The sequence below is a fragment of the Puntigrus tetrazona genome, chromosome 22 (genome assembly GCF_018831695.1).
Source record: "Puntigrus tetrazona isolate hp1 chromosome 22, ASM1883169v1, whole genome shotgun sequence".
Lineage (NCBI taxonomy): Eukaryota > Metazoa > Chordata > Actinopteri > Cypriniformes > Cyprinidae > Puntigrus > Puntigrus tetrazona.
In genome coordinates this window covers 13,061,847-13,088,311 of record NC_056720.1, presented here as the reverse complement: position 1 = coordinate 13,088,311, position 26,465 = coordinate 13,061,847, and the positions used below count along the sequence as shown (strand labels likewise).

General features: G+C 38.9%; 2 protein-coding genes across 3 annotated transcripts; both read right to left on the bottom strand.

The window, feature by feature from the left end:
* Positions 1–8,674: 8,674 nt before the first annotated feature.
* Positions 8,675–12,901, bottom strand: LOC122327156. Of its 2 annotated transcripts, none has more exons than XM_043222348.1 (4): positions 12,730–12,901; positions 12,206–12,240; positions 10,429–10,755; positions 8,675–10,249 (listed from the first exon to the last, which is right to left on the bottom strand). In XM_043222348.1, exons 1-4 carry the CDS (start codon positions 12,762–12,764, stop codon positions 9,990–9,992), a joined length of 657 nt encoding a protein of 218 aa, XP_043078283.1. In that variant the 5' UTR covers positions 12,765–12,901; the 3' UTR covers positions 8,675–9,989. The 2 variants fall into 2 exon arrangements, with proteins under 2 accessions (XP_043078283.1, XP_043078284.1); XM_043222349.1 differs by lacking the exon at positions 12,730–12,901 and adding an exon at positions 12,509–12,661.
* Positions 12,902–13,398: 497 nt separating this feature from the next.
* On the bottom strand, positions 13,399–25,009 carry LOC122327210 (keratin-associated protein 4-1-like). Its single transcript, XM_043222426.1, has 4 exons — positions 24,967–25,009; positions 23,268–23,339; positions 13,840–13,933; positions 13,399–13,690 (listed from the first exon to the last, which is right to left on the bottom strand). The coding sequence occupies exons 1-4, from the start codon at positions 25,007–25,009 to the stop codon at positions 13,399–13,401; spliced, it is 501 nt and encodes a 166-aa protein (XP_043078361.1).
* Positions 25,010–26,465: the final 1,456 nt, after the last annotated feature.

Here is a 26,465-nt window from a genome sequence, read left to right as displayed (position 1 = left end):
AAATTTTCCCAGAAAGATGTTTGAGGGTTCATTAAAAATCATATATGAATCTTTTTTACACCATCTCTTGTTAATTTTCAACAAATTATGCTGATCTTTTAATTCAGACTTAAATTTGAGTTTGTGATGAGTTGCATTTCAAAATGCCAAAGCTAGAAATGTCCAGTAAACATTTCTGGTTGCAAAAATGTCCACTAATTTCCACTTCTCAGATCACTAGACCTCTTATTTCCTTCTTAATTGTGTTGACACTGGAGCTTTTGGGAACCACGAGAGTCATCTGAAGATACGTGCCTTAAAACCACAAGTTATAACAATGTCAAGTTATAACACATTATTCTTGTTGTCATGTTCCCTTGCCCTCATGTATTCCTTTGTCCATTGTGTCATGTGCTGATTGGTAATTGTCCTTTCATACGACTCTCAGTTCTGTTTGCTCATTGGTTAATTCTTGTCGTGTCCTCTGCAAATAATTCAGAACCGAATAGAATTCTATTTTATTTATAATAATAACTAAAAAGTAGTTCCATGTATCGTGCTAGACTATGAGAGTGTTAAAGCACTTGTATACTGATGCTCTCTCGTTCGTCCAACTGCTTCTGTTGTTCTCGTCATTTGCAGATCGCTTTGGATAAAAACATCTGATAAATGATCAAATGTAAACGTAAATGCAAGAATACAGTGAAACACAATGCTATGTCAATACCTAAGAATACTGAAAATTTAAAAAAAAAAATACAAATAAAAACAAAGTTAGATTTGCTATATCACACTCCAGAAAAGTTGGGACAGAGACAAAATAACAGTGAAAAGGTTATAGAATATCTTAAACTGCAAAAGAGGAACAAGGTTTCTAACTCAATCAAGGAACAGAAACATGAGGGGACATCGCTCTTAATTATACATATGATATCAGTGGTTCAACTGTAATTTTATCAAGCTACTAGAATACTTTTGTGGGCAAAGAAAACAAAAATAACAACTTTATTCAACAATGTATCTCCTCCACATTGTCACCAAGCCAGCAGAAGGAGCCCTGACCTCTGGGTGATCTGCATTCACTCCCTCTGCGACAACTTCCTGTCTGAGGACTATAAATTCGGTAGCAGGCCCCTCACCTGCAGGTTAGGAGTGAATGCAGATCACCCAGAGGTCAGGGCTCCCTCTGCTGGCTTGGTGACACACATGATCTACCAATGATCTAAACGTAAATAAACAGTGATGTAGGACAAAAATTGTTGAATAAAGTTGCTGGTACACCAAGCTGCAAATCTGTATAATTTCCTGCTTTAACTGCTTAAAGACCATCAGTAGATACTGATTTATAACCTGGACCAGGACTCACAACCTCATGAGCGTCTGAACCCAGGACGTGTTCACCTGACATACGGCAGCTGGAGATCTTTCTTCTAAAGATAATTACAATGATTAATAGAACCAGTATGGGTAAGCCAATCAGGATCCAAAGCCATGATTTCTCAAGACTGTCTGGTTTGGTTTCTTCTTGTTTTTTATCAGTGGGTTTGTTTCCATTTTCTGTAACTGGTTCTGGTTCTGCAACAAAAAAGTCTGAGAGAAAACAACATTACTGCACTGTGATGAAGACAACATATCCCTATCATTTATATACAGCACCTTTCCGACAATATCACCAGTGAACTTCTATATAATAGACTTAAAAAACACACAATTAGACTAAAAACATCATGAATGACAGCTAGTTTCACACACCGTTGATGATCAGCTCTACAGTATTCATCTCATCTGAGGGTGTGATGAAGCAGATGTATTTTCCTGCATCAGCGTGAGTGAGATTAGAGAGTTTGATGGAGAAGTTTCTTTGATTATACTCCTCAGGAAAAGTTTCTGTTCTGTTCTCATACACTGAGTCTTGAAATTCTTTACTTTCAGGTATATCATACACAATCTTCCTGCCGCTATTTCTCCAGTGTACACTGATGTCTTGTTTTTTTGTAAGATCATGTTCAGCTGATGAACAGGGCAGGACAACAGAACTGCTCTTAGAATGTAAATCACAATATACATAACCTTTTTTTGGTTCAAACTGTTATATTGGAACCTATATTTAACCTTTTATAAATATGTAATACCACACACCCTCACATGGAGGAAGTGCTTGTGAACCTAATTTCTGAACATCTCTAACCAAAAGGGATTCTGCACCATCTTTGGTTAATAAATAACATATTTTTATTTGCAAAGCAACAATGCCTGATATAGCTTTACCATGAATTAAATAAATGTCAATGTTGCCAGATGACAATACTGTCAACGCTGTTTTCCATTGGGATTTTCATATATAGTAACATCAATTATATGAATGCAGTTATTGCTTTATTTATTTATTTGCAGTGTTTTATTATAGTATAATTACATTTAAGTATGAAAAAGAAAATTATTCATTATTTTCAGAACATTAACTGTAGTATTTCACAGAAAGGGCAATAGGAAGAGTGCGGAGTTAGCTCTTCCATGTGATGACAAGAAGTAAACCATAAAAATAAGTGTTTAAAACAAATGGGCATTTAAATTGAAAAAGTAAACCATTATTAATTTAGTTCAATTATTTAATATTCAACAATATTTATTCAATTTTTCTATTATTATTAATGCACATTTATGTCTGCTAGTCTGTATAGTTTGCGTCAACAATAAGACAATATGACTTATAACTTTATTGTTATATAATTTGGTCTTTATCATCTTAGTCTGTTTATGCAACTGTCAGGTTGTGATTTAGTGTGAAGGAGCACTCGACGAGAATGTTCCCAAAGCACCTCCCACAGGACACCGCAAGGAACCCAGTCAAATGCCTTCTACAAATCCACAAAACACATGTGGACTGGTTGGGTAAACTCCCAGGAACCCTCCAGTATCCTGAAGAGGGTATAGAGTTGGTCCAGTGTTCCATGTTCAGAACAAAACTCGCATTGTTCCTCTTGAAGCAGAGGTTCGACTATCGGACGGATTCTCCTCTCCAGTACCCTGGCATAGACTTTCCCAGGGAGGTTGAAGAGTGTGATCCCCCTATAGTTGGAGCACACCCTCTGGTCCCCCTTCTTAAAAAGAAGAACCACCACCCCGGTCTGCCAGTCCAGAGGTACTGTCCCTGCGATGCTGCAGAGGCGTGTTAGCCAAGACAGCCCCACAACATCCAGAGACCTGGGGTATTGAGGGCGGATCTCAACAGAAGTTTCTTAACAACCTCAGTGATCTCAGCCAGTGTGATGGTCGAGTCCCCCCAGGTCCCCGGCCTCTGCTCCCTCACTGGAAGACGTGTTGGCGGGATTGAGGAGATCCTCAAAGTATTCCTTCCACCGCCTGACAATGTCCCCAGTCGAGGTTAGCAGGTTCCCACCAGCACTGTATACGGTGTTGGAAGGGCACTGCTTCCCCTTTCTGAGGTGCCGGACGGTTTGCCAGAACTTCTTTGAGGCCATTTGATAGTCTTAATAGACTATATGTCTTAAATAGAGAGATAAATAAAGAGAGAACTGAAAACCTGGATTTTCCATGAAATTCCTTTCAAATAATGTTTATTATCCAGTTATGCTATATGCTATAGCTTACCTGCACTGAGGTGTTTCTCTATCTGGACTCAGCTGTAGCGTCTGGCTAAGATCAAGATGCCAAGGACCCTTTTTCGCTTTTTAAAATTTGCAGATAAATTACAGACCTGGACCTCATATCTACATCTTTGTGGGTGTTAAATTGCCCATGGTTCCCCCATTATCACAAAGATACTAAACAGATTTGCTCTCTATTCCCTACATCAAAGCTCCAAAAACATTCCAACAAGTAGTAACAAACCCCCGTGCCATTCACCTAAGGATTCACCAGAGACATGGTCTGGCTACACAATTGCAATATGCATCAGGCATACACATAACTCAACAAAAACTCAAGTTTAAGTCTAAATTAAAAGAACAGAATAATTCATACAAAAATTGAAGAGTATATATAAATATGTTTTATATGTTAATGGGTCCTTTATGGACAAAATTGGGCACTGAGTGGTAAACTTTGTGATATTTTGGGGGCTCTCTATAGACTAAATAAATGATTACTCTAAAATGCTAAAAAGTTCATTTTGTTGTTTAATCCTTTTAAACAGAGAAAACATAAAACCTAATCAAATTAATGCATTTATGGACTTAATAGATAGTTGGTATGATGTGAACATAGTCCTTTGCTTTTGCTTGCTGCCAATGTAAAAACATAAAAAAAAGCAGAAATTTCAATTGCATCCTCATTTATGCGGACAAAAAAAAAAATAAAAATAACAAAAACCCAAACATCTTTCGAACATTACTGTTTAGCCAATCGCACGCACACATACGTCCATATTGATATGAAAGCATCACACAGTTGCTGCAGATTTGTCGGCTCCACATCCATGATGTGAATCTCCAGTTCCACCACATCCCAAAGATGCTCTACTGGATTGAGATCTGGGGGGTATTCCAGAAAGCTTGGTTAACTTACCATTTGATAAATCATAACCTCTGGGTTGATTTACCCCAAACAGGCATACCATGAGTATATCGGTTCCAAAACACCTGAGAAGAGTTAGTTTAATCAACCTCCAACTGGTTACCCAGAGTTAATGCGTGTGCACGGTGCATGTAGAAAGACATTTTCAATGGATCGCCGATTTCACGAGTCACCATGGAAACTCAAAGCGAAAAAAAAGAGAGCGACGTATTTCACAGAGGCGGAGCTGGAGGTTTTAATGCACGCTTATGAGAAGTTTAAGCCAATAATATTAAAAAGAAGCAATACAGCTGCATCAGCTAAAGCAAGAGAGTTGGCTTGGCAAAAAATAACCGACAGAGTAAATGCGTGAGTATATTAAATTACAAATTTGGTATTGGCTCCCGTTTTATTATAATGCAAAATAATGAAGTATGATTTATACATCCTTTTGAATGTTATATCACTATGAAAGCATTTACTTTGCCATTGCCATTTATTTGTTTAGTTTAAAAAAATAATGTATGTTTTTATTTAATAAGGTGTAATCCTTCTGGAGCCGCAAGAAGTTTAAGCCAAGTCACAAATGAAACACAAAAACATTCTGCAAAAAGGTAATATTTGATTACACAATTACTGAACTATTATTATAACAGGATTTAGTATATTCATTCTGTCATGTAGCTAATAGAAAGAAGACTGAAGCCCACCACCACCTCCCCTCACCCCATCCGAGGAGCTGGCTCTGTCCCTTAATAAAGAGCATCCAGGGGGCAGTTCATCACACACACCATGCACCACAAGTGATGGTGAAAAAATAGTGCAATGTGAGTTTACCTCTATGATTTGTTTTAATTTTTTGTCCTAATAAATGACTATCTCTGTCACTTAAAGGCTTTTTTAACAAGATAAATGTTTTATGTAGGCTTATTTTATTTAACTGCATATGATGTATAGGCTACTGTGATCTTAGAGTGACATGTTACTGTTTTCATGTATTATTTTCTTTGATAATATTGAGAATTTTATGGGTTGTGTGTTCTTATAGACACTGATGGACGGATTGTATTATTGGACTCTCCAGAAAGAACACAGTCTGTCACAGTTGTAAGTGATTTGTTGTCAGGTACCTTTAGTTGCTTTTAGGTTTAGTTTTTTTTTTTTTTTCAGATAATGTATACTTGAATATTTCTCCTGTAGGATGAAGATGATGAAGATGACGATGAAGAGACCACATCTGCTGTGATAGAAGTGGACAATGCTGGTAGATCCACTGAGGTATGATGCATACCATTATAATGTATTGCCCCTTTTTCATTAAAGTGTCCATATTTTAATTATATTGTCTGTTTGGTCAGTCTCATTTATTAAATTGTTTCCACCTTGCCAGCAAAAGAGCTGTATAAGGTCCATCGTCAAAAACAAATAAGGAAAAGTGACATGGAGATGGACCTTATACAGCTTCAAATGGAAGAGAAAAGGCTCCTCGTTAAAAAAGCAGCACTTGAAATTGAATTACTGGAGCATCGCCTTAAGGTGAGAACTTGTCTGAATATTCTGTCAGAACAATCTGTTGCATGATAAAAGTGCTGGGTGCATGTATATATCTGTGTGTGTGTATAAAGCAAAAAAAAAAAAAAACATTTTATTGAATTGTACTTTTATTTCTTTTCAGGAAATAAAGAAATGAAGTGCCTGGCAGACCAGTGCAAAAAAAACTAATAAAAGTAATTTTGACAGATCCTGTCTCTCAAAAGTCTTCCATCTCTGTTGGCCTGTAAAATCTGTAGATGTTCCTCTGGGCCATCTTCCTCAATACAAGGAGGGTGGCTCTCTCCTCTTATAGTGGTAATATTGTGAAGCACAACACAAGCCACTATAATGTCGCATGCCCTCTCTGGACTAACCCAGAGCCCACGCAGACACTGAAACTGAGATTTGAGGATCCCTATAGTCATCTCCACCTCGGCCCGTGTTCGGCTGTGAGCCAGGTTAAAGCGTGTCTGTGGTCCAGGCTCAGGTTCAGGGTAGGGTGTCATTAAAGAGGGCAGACAAGGGTATCCTCTGTCCCCCAGCAAGTAACCATTGTACTGTCCTGTAATGATTGAAGTGTACAACACAAATATAGTAAAAAGGAAAAAAAAAAATCATGCACAGATCCTGGCCATTTTGCCTCGACATTGGTAATTATTTGGGTTGCCTCACATATTACCTATGTAGTGGAAAAAGTAGACTTTAAGATTTTAAGAAGGGAAAAAAGTTAAGTTGTAACCTGCACATTGATACTATGAACAGATTTCCTATTAACATAGTCTCCCTCATTTATTGATGGAGCTTTGATAGGAATGCGAGTGCCATCAATGAACCCAATTACATTTGGAAACCCTGAAACAGAAAGTTATGGAAGTATGAAGTGTGTGTGCATAATGAATACATAGTATATATATAGTATAGATATCAATAATATGATTAAAGATGCGTCATAGATTTTACTACAAAGGACAAACCTGCCACTCTGTGGAATTCGTCTTTAATAACAAGCAGAGGTTTATGGCCAGGGAACTGTACAAACGTGGGTAAGAACTGTTTAAGTGCCAGACATACTGTACGAACGGCTCTACACACAGTTGCCTTTCCCACATGCTCCGAATCGCCCACACTGTACAAAAAAATGGCCAGACGCAAAAAACCTAAGTGCTATGCACAAAATGTTTTCTGTGCTAAGCGCAGAACCGCGGTTCGTCACATTTACGACATGGTTTTAAAAGACGTGTTAAATAAACTAAAAAGGAATCTTTTGAAAAACGATAACGCTCTTTTAAATATTCATTGGGGTATGCAAACACGTCAATACGTGGTCTTATAACCCTCTCCCGACGAAAAAAAACCTCATATAAGTTGTGCTTCTACGTCCACAGGATCCATGCTCACGCCATGCTCACCAACCTTCTGAAACGAAGTTACTCTGAAACATAACGTGCTCCCGAGCAGGTTATCTTCAGAGAGTCAGTTGTTATGGTTACATACATACCCAGAAAGTTACCTCCGTTTTTGGAACTGAAAGTTGAGGTTATCCACGAACTTACCCTTAAACATACCCAGGTATGTCACATAACCTGTTTTTTGGAATACCCCCCTGGTGACTGTGGAGGCCATTTGAGTACAGTGTTATCCTGCTAGAAGTAGCCATCAGAAGATGGGTACTCTGTGGTCATAAAGGACGGACATGATCAGCTGTTCTTAGCTGACAGGCACCCGGTGTGGTCTTCTGCTGCTGTAGCCCATTGAACTGCAGCAGATCATCTTGACCATGTCTACATGCCTAAATGCATTAAGTTGCTGCCATGTGATTGGCTGATTAGAAATTCCCGTTAACAAGCAGTTGGACAGGAGTACCTGATAACGTGGTCGTTGCGTATATATTTATTTATTTATTTATTTTGATTTCTATGCCATCATGTGCCACCAGATATCACCAAAGTCTTCAGTGTAAGAGCATGAAAAGAATGCAGAAATTCCAGTTACACACTCATTCATGCAAAGTCTATTACTGTTTGAAACAAGTTGTGTTGCCTCTGTTTTCCTTCAGACTGGTTGTTAAATACATAGATACGTATCGATTAGTTTGCATGTCAGCTGATGTTTGATGTTTTATATTCACCAAGTCAAGGAATGTGGTGACACGTAGCTCCAGGATGCTGAAGTTATAAACACTGTCACGAGTCAAAAGAGCTTTTAGCAATTAGCAGACCCCCAACACACACAGATTTGGCCTAAAGCCCTTCTGTGCCATCAGGTGTTGCAAATGAAAAATAGGTTTGGAATAGGAAAGAAGTTGTCCCTACTAAACCCATACAGATCTTGCCTATAGTGTGCCATAAAAAAGTTGCTCTACATTATTAAGCAGGTCACAGTTATCATGCAGTATGAAGAACAAAGATCTTTCTGAATCGTGTCTAGACAATGCATAAAGTATGAAAACAACTGTGTCACAAAAAAATTACCATTTCGTGAATGACTCAAAAGAACTTCAGACATATTATGAGACATTTCTGTAATACAAAATTGTGTTTAAATGCATTTTCATGAAGAACAATGTACTATTAAATGATGCAAAGCATATTATTTACTAAATAAAAGATGTTCTTTATTAATTGAAAAATCCACTGACAAGACGCATTTTATTTAGACATTTTATTTGGTCTTAAAGTTTACAATCAATATAAAATGAAAGACAAGTAAATGCCTGATAATATTGAATTAGATTTTGAACAAAAATAAAACATTTTCAGTGCAAATATTTTCATTATATGGTCCAATACAAAGCATAAAAGTACAGAATTTTTAGGTCAGCAACATATTGACAGGCTCATATTCCTTTCAGTGCATTTCCATGTTTCAACATATCATATAATCTTATATAATGAGAGTTTAGTGGGTAAGGCAAGAATATAAGAGCACAATCGTGTTTTGTTCAAATTCATCTAAAAGTAACTTTCCAAAGTGGAGAGGCAAGGCAAATTTATTAACTTAGCACTTTACATAAGTGATAAAAAGTAATAAAACAGTACAAATAATAAAAAATTAAAAAAAAAAAAAAAAAACCTGTTATTAAAACTGCACTATAACTTTTTGATTTTCAGCATAGTACTTGAGGAGCAACATTAAGTTCTGGTATGTGTGTTGAGCTTTATGTACTTGTTATTATGTACGGATGAATCTGATTTGAGCTGCATCATTGAGCTACAGAATCCTATTTACACAATATATATAAAACAAAAAACATAAATGTCAAAAGTATGATGTTCAAAATTGACAAAAAGAAAACTGACTTTGAGAAAAAAACTATAATTAGAACTGACCTATGACAATTTTAACTATGAATTATTTTGCTATCTTATATTTTGAACTTTATATTTTAATAGTGGTGGAAAGGGGCCTATATATGGCACTTGGTTACAATACAGAAGGTGGATCAGGTGATCCTTTATCAGTGCGAACGACACCAATGAATCAAAACATCCAAAAAAACATTCCAAAAAATAAATAATTCAATAAATACATAACGAATAAAAGACAAATATGTAGTTTTTGATAGTAGGCCATTTAAAGGCAAGAAGATCAGTGTGGCATTGGCAATGTTACCAACATGAACATTGACTGGTGAACCTCATCAAATGTGACAGAAAGCCATGGTTTACTATGAATTTGCTACAAAATTATCCCAACAGCTTTAAAACAATGAATCTCTATAGCAATTTAATGAGCTAACAATATTTTTTTGATTGTGAAAAATGTTCTGAATCTGCTTGAATTTGTCTGAAATCATATTTGACCAAGTCAATCCAGAGACCTATGTAGTCTTAAAGAGTGCAGACAAAGAAAATACAACAACACACTCACTGCATCAGCAACAATAAAAGCAGCACTTTCCTCCTCTGACTGCTTGTTTAAGGAGAAAGCTGTTGTCTGTGTCATTCACCTGCTTTAACTGCTTAAAGACCATCAGCAGTTACTGATTTATAACCTGGACCAGGACTCACCTCATGAACCTCTGAACCCCGGACGTGTTTACCTGACGTAAGGCAGCTGGAGATCTTTCTTCTAAAGATAATTACAATGATTAAAAGAACCAGTATGGGTAAGCCAATCAGGATCCAAAGCCATGATTTCTCGAGACTGTCTGGTTTGATTTCTTCTAGGTTTTTTTGATCAATGGTTTTGTTTGCATTTTCTGTAACTGGTTCTAATTTTTCTGCAACAGAAAATTGAGAAAAAAACAACATTACTGTACTGTGATGAAGACAACAGATCATTTATATACAGCACCTTTCAGACAATATCACCAATGAACTTATATCTATATAATAGATATAATAAAAAAAACACACAATTAGACTAAAAACTTCATGAACGACAGCTAGTTTCACACACCGTTGATGATCAGCTCCACAGTATTCATCTCATCTGAGGGTGTGATGAAGCAGATGTATCTTCCTGCATCAGCGTGAGTGAGATTAGAGAGTTTGATGGAGAAGTTTCTTTGATTATACTCCTCAGGAAAAGTTTCTGTTCTGTTCTTGTATCGTACGTCCTGTGTTTTTGTTAAATTACTGTGTGGAATTAAATCACACACATTTTTGCTACCATTGTGTCTCCAGCTCACATCAACATCTTGAAGTTTATGTTCATAATCATCTGAAGAACATGGCAGGACGACAGAACCCCCAACGAAACCCCATACTGTCACCAGCAGAGATGCTGTAATGAGAAAACATTTTGAAAATAATAAATAAATAAATGCAATCAACACCAAAACTAACTATTTTTAAAATATTTGCTATCTGTCTGCTCTATTTGTCTGACAAAGTTTTGTTTGTACATAGTGTAGATGACCAATCACACCTTGGAGTATTTAAAACCTTTTTCAAAGTCACCTTAGGTAGAATAATACAAACATAGAATTTATAAAATGAAGTAATGAGTGAATTCAGCCAATGATGAATTAAAGAATCATTAAAGAAAAGAACAAGAAATGAAACTACAACAAACTTCAGCCACAGCCTTAGATTAAATAAACTGAAATAAAACAGGAGAGGATGATTAAACATCTCCACAAACAGCATCAGCTTCACACATTACAATCTGACTTTATTCCCGTCATATATCTACATATCTCATTTTGTTCAACGGCTGAATTTCAGTGACACTGCATTCGCAGAAGAGCAGACTGATAAGATGGCTGTGTTTTTATAGTGAGCTTCTTGAAAGGGAGGTCTCCAGCCATACGGGACTTTCTCAAAAAGTGTTGACATGCACCTGTAGTCTATATAGGAGGGTGGCACTTAGAAGTGAGCCAGAAGATAACGCTGCACCTCGGCGACACGCTTCTCCGATGCCAGACAGCCTCGCCACGACGCCTCTGAACGACCGAGCTCGCAAATTATACAGCTTTGTTTTTATTTCTATTTTATATTAGTGTTTTATTTGTAATGTATTTTACCTATATATAATAAAACTATATCTTATTATAACCAATACGCTCGCCTGCCAAAGACTCTGATTTCAAGACCAGAGCAGAACAGACCACGGAGAAGTCTTCTGTGACCTGTCTTGTGAGTATGATTAAATGCTTATTAGAGATAGGACAGACTCGACTTACTTTACCTTACATGAGAATAAACTAAATAAGGTAGAAGGTGCAGGAGATTTGCGCACTATAAAACACTGTCTACCTGCCTTTGTATATTTATTTTACACGTTTGATATTAAATCTGGTTAAGTTTTTTTTTTTTTTTTTGTCTCGAGTGCTCCTTCCCGCGAAACCAGAAACGTGACAGCTGATGACACTCAGCTCTATTTCAGCGCAGCCTAGTGATACACAACAAATTGAGAATCTAATAGAATGAATAGTTGATATAAAAATCTGGATGATTAACTTCTTAATGCTAAATTCTGAAAAAACGGAGGTGCTAATAATTGGACCTAAAAACCCCACATATAATAATCTAGAACAGTCTAACACTTGATGGCTTCCCTGTTAATTCTTCATCATCAGTTAGGAACCTAGTGTGCTGCTTGACAGCAATCTTTCCTTAAACCATGTGTCCAGCATCTGTAAAACTTGTATGCAGATTAAATGGTGGCTAAGCACCCAGAGATTGTTCATCAGAGACCAGAACACCTAGATGCACTTTGTTTAGATTCTTACCTTTATCTATGAGTGCTGCAAATACAAAGATGTAGCTGCAGAAACAGAGAAAAAAAATGTGTTAAATACTGCAACTCAGCATTTTTTATTTATCTTCTCAAAGATAACTAAATGCTAATGCTAACAGCAATTAAGATTTTCCCCTCCAAATAAACCTGATAATCATAAAACAACCACTTCATTATGTTAAAGTTTTCATAACTAAAATATCCCTTTTAAATAGTTTTAATAAAGCATGTGCAAAAACAAAACTGAAAGATGAAGACGTGTTTGTCCAATTCATTCTGAACTCATCAAACCTACCAGAACATAATGTTGCCCCAATTTTTCAAATACATAACTTTTCAATATATTTTATTTTAATATATTGAACTTAAATGAACTTTAAATACTCTAAATACTCCCTAATAGCACATACACGGTACATACATACTTCCGTGTTATTATCACGTTGTGCGTGCTACAAAACAAAACTAAAAGATGAATACGTGTTTGTCTAATTCATTCTGAATCATCATACCTACCAGAACATAATGTTGCCCCAATTTTTTAAATACATAAATCAATATGTTTTATTTTAGTATATTGAACTATATTGAAATACTCTAAATACTCCCTAGCAGCACATACGCTTCCGTGTTAGCATCACGTTGTGCGTCCTACGGATGACATCAGACGTAAGTGACGTCAACAGTATGCGAACGATATGAAAACGCACCAAAAAATTGTTAAACTTATTAGATTTACTTCAGTATATTCAAGACACCTGAGAAAGAAGTTGACTTTAACAAGTTTTTCGTCGCAGGAAGCCAACTTTTGATCTTCTACTCAAGTCTCAATCATCTTTTTTTTTTAAGTTTTCACATTCAATTATTACTAATATTGCGCCAGATTAACTGTAAAATAGTTTTGTGTTGTTTTGTAATTGTAATTATGTAAAACTATTTTTGTGTTTCAACAGCTATTGAAAATACTAGTTAAGTTTTTATGTTTCCATTTTCATATGCTACTGTGATAAATTAATTGTCATGATTGAGGGGTCTGAGGCGTGCGGATCCATTCGCTGGCTTTTATTAAACAAAGGCATGGTCAAAGCAGGCAGGCATCAAATCACAGCAAACAGGAGTATCAGAGGCAAGGCAACAACAAAATCCAAAACAGGCAGAGGTCGGGTCAGGCAGCAAACAAAGAGCTTAACTTGAGGCGGCACACGAGGCGCGGGCACTGGACGGGGCGCACGTGGCGCAGGTGGTGCGGGCACTGGACGGGGCGCACGTGGCGCACGCGGGCACTGGACGGGCGCACGCGGCGCGGGCGCTGGACGGGCGCGACGTGGCGTGGGCACTGGGACGGGCGACGTGGCGCGGGGCACTGGACGTGGCGACGTGGCGCGGGCACTGGACAGGGCGACGTGGTGCGGCACTGGACGGGGCGCACGTGGCGCACGTGGCGTGGGCACTGGGACGGGCGCACGTGGCGCGGGCACTGGACGGGCGACGTGGCGCGGGCACTGGACGTGGCGCGACGTGGCGCGGGCACTGGACGGGGCGCACATGGCGCACATGGCGCAGGCACTGGACGGGGCGCACGGGGCACACGTGGCGCACGTGGCGCGGGCACTGGACGGGGCGCACGTGGCGCGGGCACTGGACAAGGCGCACGTGGCCCGGGCACTGGATGGGGTGCACAGAAGCTGGAGGGCCAAGGCGACGCCGCAGGTTTCGGCGACTGATGCGAAGATAGGGACAAGAAGGACACAACGGAGCCAGAGCGACAGAGGACTGATGTGGAGCCAGAGGGAAGGAGGAGCCTGACAGAGCTGGAGGGATGGAGGGACGAGGTGAAGCCAGAGGAGAGGAATCCTGTGGCGACGGATGGTCGATGACCGACCAATGTGGAGCCGGAAAGACGATGGAGCCTGGTGGAGCTGGTGGACTGACGGACCACGGTGGAGAGGAGGGAGCTAGGAGCCTAGTGGAAGCCAACGGGTCTACAAGCCGAGGTGGAGTCCGGGACTCAGAGGCGGGACGGTGAAGCGAGGAATCCTTCGCCCACAGCGGCGATGGAGATTGGCAGACCCATGGCGCGCATCCGATGGTGTGCAGTGGATGAGTGCAGGGGCTGCTGGGATCCATCGGCGGCGTGTGGCAAGGGTGGGAGGGTGGGTTAACTTGAGGCGGCACACGAGGCGCGGGCACTGGACGGGGCGCACGTAGTGGTGCGGGGCAGGTGGCCATCTTGGGAAGCGGCGCAGGGCAGACGGCGGCCATCTTGTGCAGCGGCTCTGGGAAGGCGGCGGCCATCTTGTGCAGCGGCACAGGGCAGGCGGTGGCCATCTTGTGCAGCGGCTCTGGGAAGGCGGCGGCCATCTTGTGCAGCGGCTCTGGGACGGCGGCGGCCATCTTGTGCAGCGGCTCTGGGATGGTGGCGGCCATCTTGTGCAACGGCTCTGGGAAGGCGGCGGCCATCTTGTGCAACGGCTCTGGGAAGGCGGCGGCCATCTTGTGCAACGGCTCTGGGAAGGCGGCGGCCATCTTGGGAAGCGGCTCTGGGAAGGCGGCGGCCATCTTGGGAAGCGGCTCTGGGAAGGCGGCCATCTTGGGAAGCGGCTCTGGGAAGGCGGCCATCTTGGGAAGCGGCTCTGGGAAGGTGGCCATCTTGGGAAGCGGCTCTGGGAAGGCGGCCATTACAGGAGTCGATGCGATGTCTTCTTTCGCCACAATACCCAGCGTGAATGCTGACCCCACAGTCACTAAAGCAAACTCCACAAACTGTGCAATTGACTCACGTGGACCCTCTCGAACAAGTTGCGTCTTGAGTGGCTGATTTATACCCTCATGAAAAAACTCGATCAGCAAACAGTCCGGTATGTCAGAGAGGTAAGCCAGGTCCAGATATTCTTGGGTATAGTCCTCAAGTGTTCAGGTGCCCTGCTTGAGGGTTAGTAGAGATATTGTGAGGTGCCTACCTGGCCATGGATCGGGTGAAAAGCCGCTGGATCCTGGTGTGAGGTTGTATTCTGTCATGATTGAGGGGTCTGAGGCATGCGGATCCATTCGCTGGCTTTTATTAAACAAAGGCATGGTCAAAGCAGGCAGGCGTCAAATCACAGCAAACAGGAGTATCAGAGGCAAGGCAACAACAAAATCCAAAAACAGGCAGAGGTCAGGTCAGGCAGCAAACAATCAAAGTATCAAAAGACAGGCAGGGTCAAAACCAAAGAATCTAAGACTCGGGAAACACAAGGAAAACTAGGCGCAACAATCAGAAGACAATCAAAAAATACAACCTGAGGGGCCTGCTACAGCATTTATAGTCTTTCAAACAGGAAGTAGCAGCAGAGGGAGTGATCACAGATCATCCAGTGGTAAGGGCTCCCTCTGCTGGCTTAGGGACATTAATTTAAGTTTCAGAAGAAGAGAAAGAAAATTGCAGAATAGCCTCCTAAAATGTTTTCATTTTAGTAAAATGAAAATGATTAAACAAAATAATGAATTTAGTCAACTTACAGCTTGCTGATTGTGAAAGTGAATACTTTTTGAAAGTATTTATGATCCTCAGTCAAGAACATATGATCCTCAAGTGATGTTTTATATATTTCTGCCATCCTGTCCTGTTTTCGCTTTAATCTAAAACTCGGCGGTGAGTTAGTACTCGTTAGCCGATTCGCTTTCACTCCCACCCGCATTTTCGCGCCTATTGTGGGCTTTTTTTCCCCCGCTCCTGTTCATTTGTTCCTCGCGCTCGTTCGCTCCGCTTTCACAAGCTCATCAAAACAAGAGTGGTAAGTGAATCCTTACGGTGAGTAAATGGCTTCTCCCTGCATCGTCACTTGCACCGTCTGTCACATGTATAGCTTATCCTTCTCTGTTAGCGATCAGGGATTCACGTGTGATAAATGCAGGGAAATTGCTAGGCTGACAGAGAAGGTTTTAGAATTAGAGACACGTATCCAAACTTTAATTGAGGACAGTAAGAATGCGAGGGCTGTAGATACTGCTTTGGATGCGACTAGTACAGTGAATCGTGTACATTGTTCGGTTCCAGCTTCAGAGCCCGTGCAGCAGGGCAATTGGGTGACCGTGAGGCGGGCTAGTCGTGGGTCAAAACACCGCTCTTCCGTTCCGATCAGAACATCAAACAGGTTCTCCCCACTCAGTGACGCACCCACTGAGAAACCTGATCAAAGTGCTCTAGTAATTGGCGATTCTATTGTACGGAACGTGAAAATAGAGACACCAGCCACCATAGTCCAATGCTTACCGGGAGCCAGAGCGTCTGACATCTTGTCAAATTTAAAAGTGCTGGCTAATGCTAAACTTAAATTTCGTAAGATTGTTATTCCCGTCGGCGCTAATGATGTTCGACTTTGCCAGTCGGAGATCACTAAAAATAATATTAAAGAGGTGTGTGAATTTGCAAGCACGATGTCGGACAATGTAATATGCTCTGGTCCCCTCCCTGCTTACCGGGGTGATGAGATTCACAGCAGATTGCTGGGTCTCAATGGCTGTATGTCTAAGTGGTGCCCGCAGAACAACATAGGCTTTATAGACAATTGGATGAGTTTCTGGGGCAGACCTGACCTTGAAAAGAGATGGTCTTCATCCCTCTTGGGGTGGTGCCGCTCTTCTATCTAGAAATATGGCATACAGTCTTATAGCTCCAACATGACCAACTAGTGCCCAGGTCAGGAAGCAGACAGACCGGCTAAACCGATCGTCTGCTAGCTGCCTCACGTCACAGAAGGCAGTTAATTCTCAGCACATAGAGACTCTTTCACCTAGATATCACACTGTAGAGACTGTGTCTGTTCCCCGAATTAGAATATGCAGAGAACGTCCAAACCTAATCAAAAGCAATAATTTAATTAATGTCCAACAAATTAAAACTACCTATAATTCAAATAAGCAAACGATAAAACTTGGCTCGCTAAATATTAGATCACTTTCCACAAAAGCACTTTATGTATATGATTTGATCAATGATCAGAAGCTAGATTTGCTTTGTTTGACAGAAACCTGGCTAAAACCAGATGATTATATTACTCTAAATGAATCTACCCCCAAAATTATTTCTATAAAAATGAGCCACGTTTAAAAGGTAGAGGGGAGGTGTTGCTACAATTTATAACAATATTCTTAGTACTTCTCAGAGGGCAGGCTTTAAGTATAACTCATTTGAAGTTTTGGTGCTGCATATAACATTATCTACAGAATCATGTGCTAGTGATAAATCTTCTGTCATGTTTGTACTGGCTACTGTATACAGGCCACCAGGGCACAGCACAGATTTCATCAAAGAATTTGCTGATTTTCTAACTGAGTTAGTACTGGCCGCAGATAAAGTCTTAATTGTTGGCGATTTTAATATCCATGTTGATAATGAAAAGACTCATTAGGATCAGCTTTCTTAGACATTTTGAACTCCATTGGGGTTAGACAACACGTCTCTGGACCTACTCATTGTAGAAATCATACTCTAGATCTAATACTGTCACATGGAATGGATGTTAAAATGGTTGAAGTACTGCAGCAAAGTGATGACATTTCAGATCACTATCTAGTCTTGTGTGAACTCTGTATAGTTAAACCTGTAAACTCTGCACCTTATTACAAGTATGGTAGAACCATCACTTCCACCACAAAAGAAAGCTTTCTAAATAACCTTCCTGACTTATCTCAATTCCTTAGCTCATCCAATACGATGCAAAAACTTGATGATGTAACAGAAACTATGCACTCTCTTTTTTCTAGCACTTTAGATACAGTTGCTCCTTTGCACTTAAAAAAGTTAAAAGAAAACAATCTGACTCCATGGTATAATGACAACACACGCACCCTAAAGAGAGCAGCCCGGAAAATGGAGTGCAGGTGGAGAAAAACCAAATTAGAAGTATTTCGTATTGCCTGGCGGGAGAGTATGCTGTCATACAGAAAAGCATTAAAAATAGCAATCCCTTTTAGAAGAAAACAAACACAACCCCCGGTATTTATTCAGTACAGTAACTAAATTAACAAAAAATAAAGCATCAACAGGTGCTAATATGCCCCAAGAGTACAGCTGCAATGAGTTCATGAATTTCTTCTAAGATTGATACCATCAGAGATAAAATTGTAACTATGCAGCCGTCAACTACAGTTTCACATCAGATAATGAGCTTTAGATCCCCTAAGGAAAAATTACACTCTTTCTCTATTATAGGAGAAGAAGACTTGTACAAACTTGTTAAATCATCTAAACCAGCAACATGTATGTTAGACCCTATTCCATCTAAACTATTAAAAGATCTGCTTCCAGAAGTCATAGATCCTATTTTGAACATTATTAATTCATCATTGTCATTAGGTTATGTTCCCAAAACCTTTAAACTGGCTGTAGTTAAACCTCTCATTAAGAAACCACATCTTGATCCCAAGGACTTAGTAAATTACAGACCAATCTCTAATCTCCCTTTTCTGTCAAAGATACTAGAAAAGGTAGTATCCTCACAACTGTATTCCTATTTAGAAAAAAATGGTGTCTGTGAGGATTTCCAATCAGGTTTTAGACCGTACCATAGTACTGAGACTGCTCTCATTAGAGTTACTAATGACCTGCTTCTATCATCTGATCGTGGTTTTATCTCGTTATTAGTGCTATTAGATCTTAGCGCAGCATTCGATACTATCGATCACAACATTCTCTTGGATAGACTAGAAAACTATGTTGGCATTAGAGGAAGCGCCTTAGCATGGTTTAAATCATATCTATCTGACCGCTATCAGTTTGTGGCATTAAATGAGGAGGTATCATATCGATCAAAAGTGAAATATGGAGTTCCTCAAGGCTCAGTGCTAGGACCGTTACTTTTCAACCTTTACATGTTACCTCTGGGAGATATTATCAGGAGTCATGGTGTTAGCTTTCACTGCTATGCTGATGATACACAGCTCTATATTTCAGCGCAGCCTGGTGATACACACCAAATTGAGAATCTAACAGAATGCATAGTCGATATAAAAAGCTGGATGATGAGTAACTTCTTAATGCTAAATTCTGAAAAAACAGAGGTGCTAATAATTGGACCTAAAAACCCCACATATAATAATCTAGAACACAGCCTATCACTTGATGGCTGCTCTGTTAAATCTTCATCGTCAGTTAGGAACCTAGGTGTGCTGTTTGACCGCAATCTTTCCTTTGAAAATCATGTTTCTAGCATCTGTAAAACTGCGTTTTTCCATCTTAAAAATATATCTAAATTACGACCTATGCTTTCAACCTCTAATGCAGAAACATTAATTCATGCGTTTATGACCTCAAGGTTAGATTATTGCAATGCTTTATTGGGTGGTTGTTCTGCACGCTTAATAAACAAACTTCAGCTAGTCCAAAACGCAGCAGCCAGAGTCCTTACTAGAACTAGGAAGTATGATCATATTAGCCCGGTTCTGTCAACACTGCACTTGCTCCCTATCAAACATCGAATAGATTTTAAAATCTTATTAATTACCTATAAAGCCCTGAATGGTTTAGCTCCTCAATACTTGAGCAAGCTCTTATCACATTATAGTCCTGCACGTCCGCTGCGTTCTCAAAACTCTGGCCATTTGATAATACCTAGAATATCAAAATCAACTGCGGCGGCAGATCTTTTCCTATCTAGCACCTAAACTCTGGAACAATCTCCCTAACTCTGTTCGGGAAGCAGACACACTCTGCCAGTTTAAATCTAGATTAAAGACACATCTTTTTAACTTAGCCTACACATAACACTCCAACACACCTTTTATTATTCAAATCCGTTAAAGGATTTTTAGGCTGCATTACTTAGATTTGCTGGAACCGGGAACACTACTCCTACAATACGATGTACTTGTGACATCGTAAAAAGAATGGCATCTACGCTAATATTAGTCCTGTTTCTTTCTCAATCTGTTTTCACAGTTTGTATCCAGACTAGATGGTGGATCAGCACCCAGAGATTATGTTCATCAGAGACCAGAACACCTAGATGCGCCCTGTGGACCAATCACCAGATCCTGATGCGCACACGCAAACACTAAGTCATTTACACTACCTGACACAGCTGCGTTTAAAATTGAACTGGAAGTTAAGTGCTGGGCGTCCGGTCAGAGGAGAACTGACCCCAACTGAGTCTGGTTTCTCCCAAGGTTTTTTTTTCTCCATTCTGTATGCATGGGGTTTTGTTTCCTTGCCGCTGTCGCCTCTGGCTTGCTTGGTTGGGGACACTTAACTTCTAGTGACTATCGTTGAATTGACTACAGAGACCGTCTCTGCATTTAATAAGAAATTAGTCACTCTCGTCATTATACATCCCTGTCATTATACATTCCTGTCATTATACTGTACAGTGCTTTGATGCAACCTGTGTTGTTAAAAGCGCTATATAAATAAAATTGATTGATTGATTGATTGATTAATATATTCTGTCTTATTTTTTTACATTTTATTTTTATTTTCTGACCTGGAAGCGCAGGATTACAGAAAACCTGGATTTTCCATGAAATACCTTTCAAATGATGCTTATTATCCAGATATACAGATACAGTATATGCTATATCTTACCTGCACTGAAGTGTTTCTGTATCTGGACTCAGTCAAGAAAGATCTGTTAAAAAATTCCTCTCTTTCGTCTTAGTCTTCATCTTGACAGACTGAACAAGTACAGTGAAGGTCTGTAATACTCTGTCTGCTGGTGGGAGGAGAGACTTCAGTGGTTAGTTGTCTGATGGGAGGGTGAAAGAGATCATGTGTTTAGTGACAAACAAATGACAGCAGCATCTTTTGAGGTTCAGTGCGTCTAAACTACTTCTAAGAGTTCTCTGTAGCACAATATTGCTCTAAAGTTTTCTTATTAAAAATGTCGAATGTTGTGGTTTTTGACTTTTTAAAAAAGGGTTAATGGAAATAATGGGAGATGGAAATGCATTGAAAAATGTAACAAATATGACTTTGCCCGGTGCTTATCTACGAGCTCTGAGGAGCAAGTAAGGTGAATATGAAAATAAGCGTATTCAGTGGCTTATTTATATTTCTTGCCAGTTTATGAAATTATGACTTTGCTCTTGAGTGGTCACTCAGTGAGTGGTGGCAGTGCTTATTCACAAATGTTTTTGCAATATTGCAGTTTTGGTAATAACTAATGTGTTTTGGAATACAAACATAAAGCCTGTTCTCAGAGTGATCAGACTGGTTGTTAAATACATATAGCTGACGTTGTTCGTTTAGTTTGCAGTGGAATGTCAGCTGATGCCATCAATGTTTCACATTCATAAATATTTATATATATATATATATATATATATATATATATATATATATATATATATATATATATATATATATATATATATATGGCTGACATTCCACTGCAAACTAAAAGAACCATATCAACTATATGTAGAAAAAAAAAACAAGCACAAACACACTCAACAACATAGAACTATTTTACCTTGATAGATTTAAGGAATCAAAACAGCTCCACAGTCATAGTTTATAGTCATAGTCTAATGTTTTTCAAAACTATGATCAAATAAAACTTTTTTTTTAAGCACAAATGAAAGACTATTTTAAGACTGAAAGACAAAAATAAAACACTATATGAGCGTTTATGGCAAGGACTACAGTAACATATTAAAATGCAAAATGGCTGTAAAAAGCAAGTCTTGCAGGTTTTCAGAAAACTTTATTATTTTAAACGTTTCGATTTTTGAAATGCCTTGTCTTGTTTGCAGCGTCAAAATAAAAGTTAATTTTCACATTTATTAAATGTTCTGTCATTGGTCAGCAGGAGGCGTTCTTAAAATCTGAAGAATTCCTAAAGAACTCCGTTATTTTGACAAAGTCAACAATAAAGAAAATTGTTAACATGAAGCACGTCAATTCTGCATATTGTGTTGCACACACACACACACACACACTCTCTCTCTCTCTCTCTCTCTCTCTCTCTCTGTCGCTCTTTTTTCTCTGTGTAAGAAGAGGCGAGTTGTGCGCCTTCACACTACAGTTTACGTTACATCTAATACAGCCTACAGAAAGTGAAAGTGAAAGTGTTTTTTAGTTTTGTAGGTGCCTAAATCACAATGATGTGTCCAATTGCTAAAATGCTCCAATGCTTTCATTTTACTTAGTTCATTTAAAGTAATAAAAAAATGTTGTCATAATTCGCCCCAATTTTTTTCACAACTATGACAGTCTTACAAGCTGTTTCCAAAACCTTCCGCTAGTACTACTAGTACAACATTAGTTGGATGCTGTGATTTTTGTGGTTTAAAGCAGAGAAATTCGCAAATTCATCAAGTTTCAGAGACTTGGTTCGTCTGGACTTAACACTTAAGACTCCCAGATTGTTCAGTCTATTCACACTAAACATGTTTAGAAAGCCACAGTATCTATAAGAAAAATAGTACACTGAGTCTTGGCACTGAGAATATTCAATCCATGGATGTAAACTGTACCATGAGGCTTGAAAGTGTCTTCATCTGTCCCCCTGGAATGTCCTGGAAAAGACTTTAAGGTGTGTCTGGACTGGACCACTCTTGATGTGGAAATGTGTAGAACACAGAAATCGTGACATATAAATTATATAAATTATTATATATAGATCAAGAAAAGTGATTGTCTTTTTTTATATCTCTCAGTCTAGCCTCAAGTTCTTTAATCAATATATTAAAAGTAGTAAATGGCCATTTTTGTCCATGAAAGACAAATTAAGTCTTTTTTTAACCTCTTTCTTAAATCAAGTCCATTTTGTTTGTGTTTGTGTGTGTGTTCTTTCAGGTGGCAAACTTAAAAATAGCAGAGTGTTGTACCACTCAGATTAAAAACAACCACAAAATTTGCCCTGAAAGATGTTTGAGGGTTCATTAAAAATTATATCTGAATCTTTTTTACATCATCTCTTGTTAAGTTTCAACAAATTATGCTGATCTTTTAATTCAGACTTAAATTTGAGTTTTTGATGAGTTGCATTTCAAAATGCCAAAGCTAGAAATGTCCAGTAAACATTTCTGGTTGCAAAAATGTCCACTAATTTCCACTTCTCAGATCACTAGACCTCTTATTTCCTTCTTAATTGTGTTGACACTGGTGCTTTTGGGAACCACGAGAGTCATCTGAAGATACATGCCTTAAAACCACAAGTTATAACAATGTCAAGTTATAACACATTGTTCTTGTTGTCATGTTCCCTTGCCCTCATGTATTCCTTTGTCCATTGTGTCATGTGCTGATTGGTAATTGTCCTTTCATACGACTCTCAGTTCTGTTTGCTCATTGGTTAATTCTTGTTGTGTAATAACTAAAAAGTAGTTATGTGTATCGTGCTAGACTATGAGAGACGTGTTAGAGCACTTGTATACTGATGCTCTCTCGTTCGTCCAACTGCTTCTGTTATTCTCGTCATTTGCAGATCGCTTTGGATAAAAGCATCTGATAAATGATCAAATGTAAACGTAAATGCAAAAAAACTGTGAAACACAATGCTATGTCAATACCTAAGAATACTGAAGATTAAACATTTTTTATATATATATATATATATATATATATATATATATATATATTCAGTATGTTCAGTAACATGGGGCATTGACATAGTGACTAATATTCTTCAGTTGAAAAGGAAAAAGGTTCTCATTTACATATTTTAATACATAATTATACATTATATGTCAATATTTAAGTGCATAAAGCAAGGATACAATATGCTATAAGTGCTTTTTGCTCTACAAATGTTCGAAGCAAAGAGGCAATGCTGATTTATTAATATAGCAAATTTCATATACACAGGTATTTAAAAAGCACCTTTAGATAAAAGTAATAAAAATAATCAAGCAGTACAAAATACGAGCCAAATTACAAAAAACTATGACCATTTCGCCAAATGTGATTTGTTAATTAATACTAACTTATCTAAATTGACAAAAGTACATTGAAAAGATTTCATTGACCAACTTAAATGCATTTTGTGAATATAAACAAAGTTAGAATTCCTATATCACACTCCAGAAAAGTTGGGACAGAGACAAAATGAAAGAGAAAAGGTTATAGAATATCTTAAAAGAGGAACAAGGTTTCTTACTCAATGAAGGAACATCGCTCTTAATTATCCATATGATATCTGTGGTTCAACCGTAATTTTATCAAGCTAACAAACAAAACAAAAATAACAACTTTATTTAACAATTTATATCCTCCACATCACCCAGTAGTGCTATTATGATCTAAACATAAATAAACAGTGATGCAGGACACAAATTGTTGAATAAAGTTGCTGGTACACCAAGCTGCACATCTGTATAATTTCCCTGCTTTAGCTGCTTAAAGACCATCAGCAGATACTGATTTATAACCTGGACCAGGACTCACAACCTCATGAGTGTCTGAACCCCGGACGTGTTCACCTGACATAAGGCAGCTGGAAATCTTTCTTCTAAAGATAATTACAATGATTAAAAGAACCAGTAAGCGTAAGCCAATCAGGATCCAAAGCCATGATTTCTCGAGACTGTCTGGTTTGGTTTCTTCTTGTTTTTTTTATCAGTGGCTTTGTTTCCATTTTCTGTAACTGGTTCTGGTTCTGCAACAAAAAAGTCTGAGAGAAAACAACATTACTGTACTGTGATGAAGACAACAGATCATTTATATACACCACCTTTCAGACTTCACTAGTGAACTTACATCTATATAATAGACATAAAAAAACCCATACAATTGAACTAAAAACATCATGAACGACAGTGAGTTTCACATACCGTTGATGATCAGCTCTACAGTCTTCTTCGGGACAATGGACATGTTAAAGTCTGGAGTGGAGACTGTATAGTGAAAAATGTGTTATTAAATTGTTTAGAACATCTGGAAATGAGTCTGAATAATCAGAAACATGAGGAGAAGTAAACCTTGTAAACAGTACAAGGTTTGAGATAAATAACATTTATGGGAAAATAAACAATAAAAATGAATGCTGTAATTTCAAAGAGCAATCATGAACTGACAACAAGGAACTGAAAGAAGCTGAATTATCACCTTATAAATGGTCTAAAATTAATGCACTAATTGTTAAGCTGCTGGTTATATAAAACCTAGATTACTTTCATAGTATAACTGATGACAACTGTCACGTTTCCCGGTGGTTTGACGCGCGAGAGAAGGAGCACTTGAGAATCGAAATAAACAGATTTAAATCTTAACGGGCAAAAGAAATATATAAAGGCAGGCAGAACAGGCAGGCTGGACAAAAACAGTTGTGACTGTCATGGAGTCACAACACCGCATCACTGGCCAAAAAAGCCCATCAGCGCCTGTACTTTCTCCGTAAACTGAAAAGAGCAAAAGCCCCACCCCCCATCATGCAGAACTTCTACAGAGGCACCATCGAGAGCATCCTGTCCAGCTGCATCACGGTGTGGTACGGAGCCTGCACCGTGTCCTGCCGTAACACACTGCAGCGCATCGTGAGAGCAGCTGAGAAAATCATTGGTGTCTCTCTCCCCCCTCTCTTGGACATTTTTTAACGTTCGTCTCACGCGAAAAGCCACCAGGATAGCAGGAGACCCCACCCACCCATCCCACTGCCTCTTCAACCTGCTGCCGCCGGGGAAGAGATCATGGAGTCTCCGAGCCAGAACCAGCAGGCTCAGGGACAGTTTCATCCACCAGGCGGTCAGGAGACTCAACTCCCTACCTACTCTCCCTTCACTCACCTCTACCTCTGGCCCCTGCCTCAGGCCTCAGACCTCAGACTGTGATCCCGCCCCCCACATAAACTCATAATCTCAGGGTCTACACTTTTTGCACCTCAACGCACTACCTCACTTTAACTTAATTTAATTTTCCAACAAGTGCCTTGTCTGTATGTTTAATGTCTGTATGTTTAATGTTGCACTATTTATATTTTAGATATTTTAGATATTTTACCATTATTTTATTATACTTTAGTTTTTTATTCTTTTATCTTTATTCTTTTATTCTGCACGATTGCAAGGTCAGAAGGGAAGGAATTTCATCTGTGCTGTATGTTGTACATAGAGCATATTTGACAATAAAGTTGACTTGACTTGACTTGAAAACCACGTAAGGACATCGAATCGACATTGAGTAAAGACATTGACGTTCGGACAAACGGAATACAAACACACAGGACTTAAATACACAAAGGTAATTAACTAAATTAACAAGACTTGGCTGAAGACAATAATACAATTAACATGAAGGGAAGGCAGGGCTTTGAGGCAGCAACAGATACAACCAC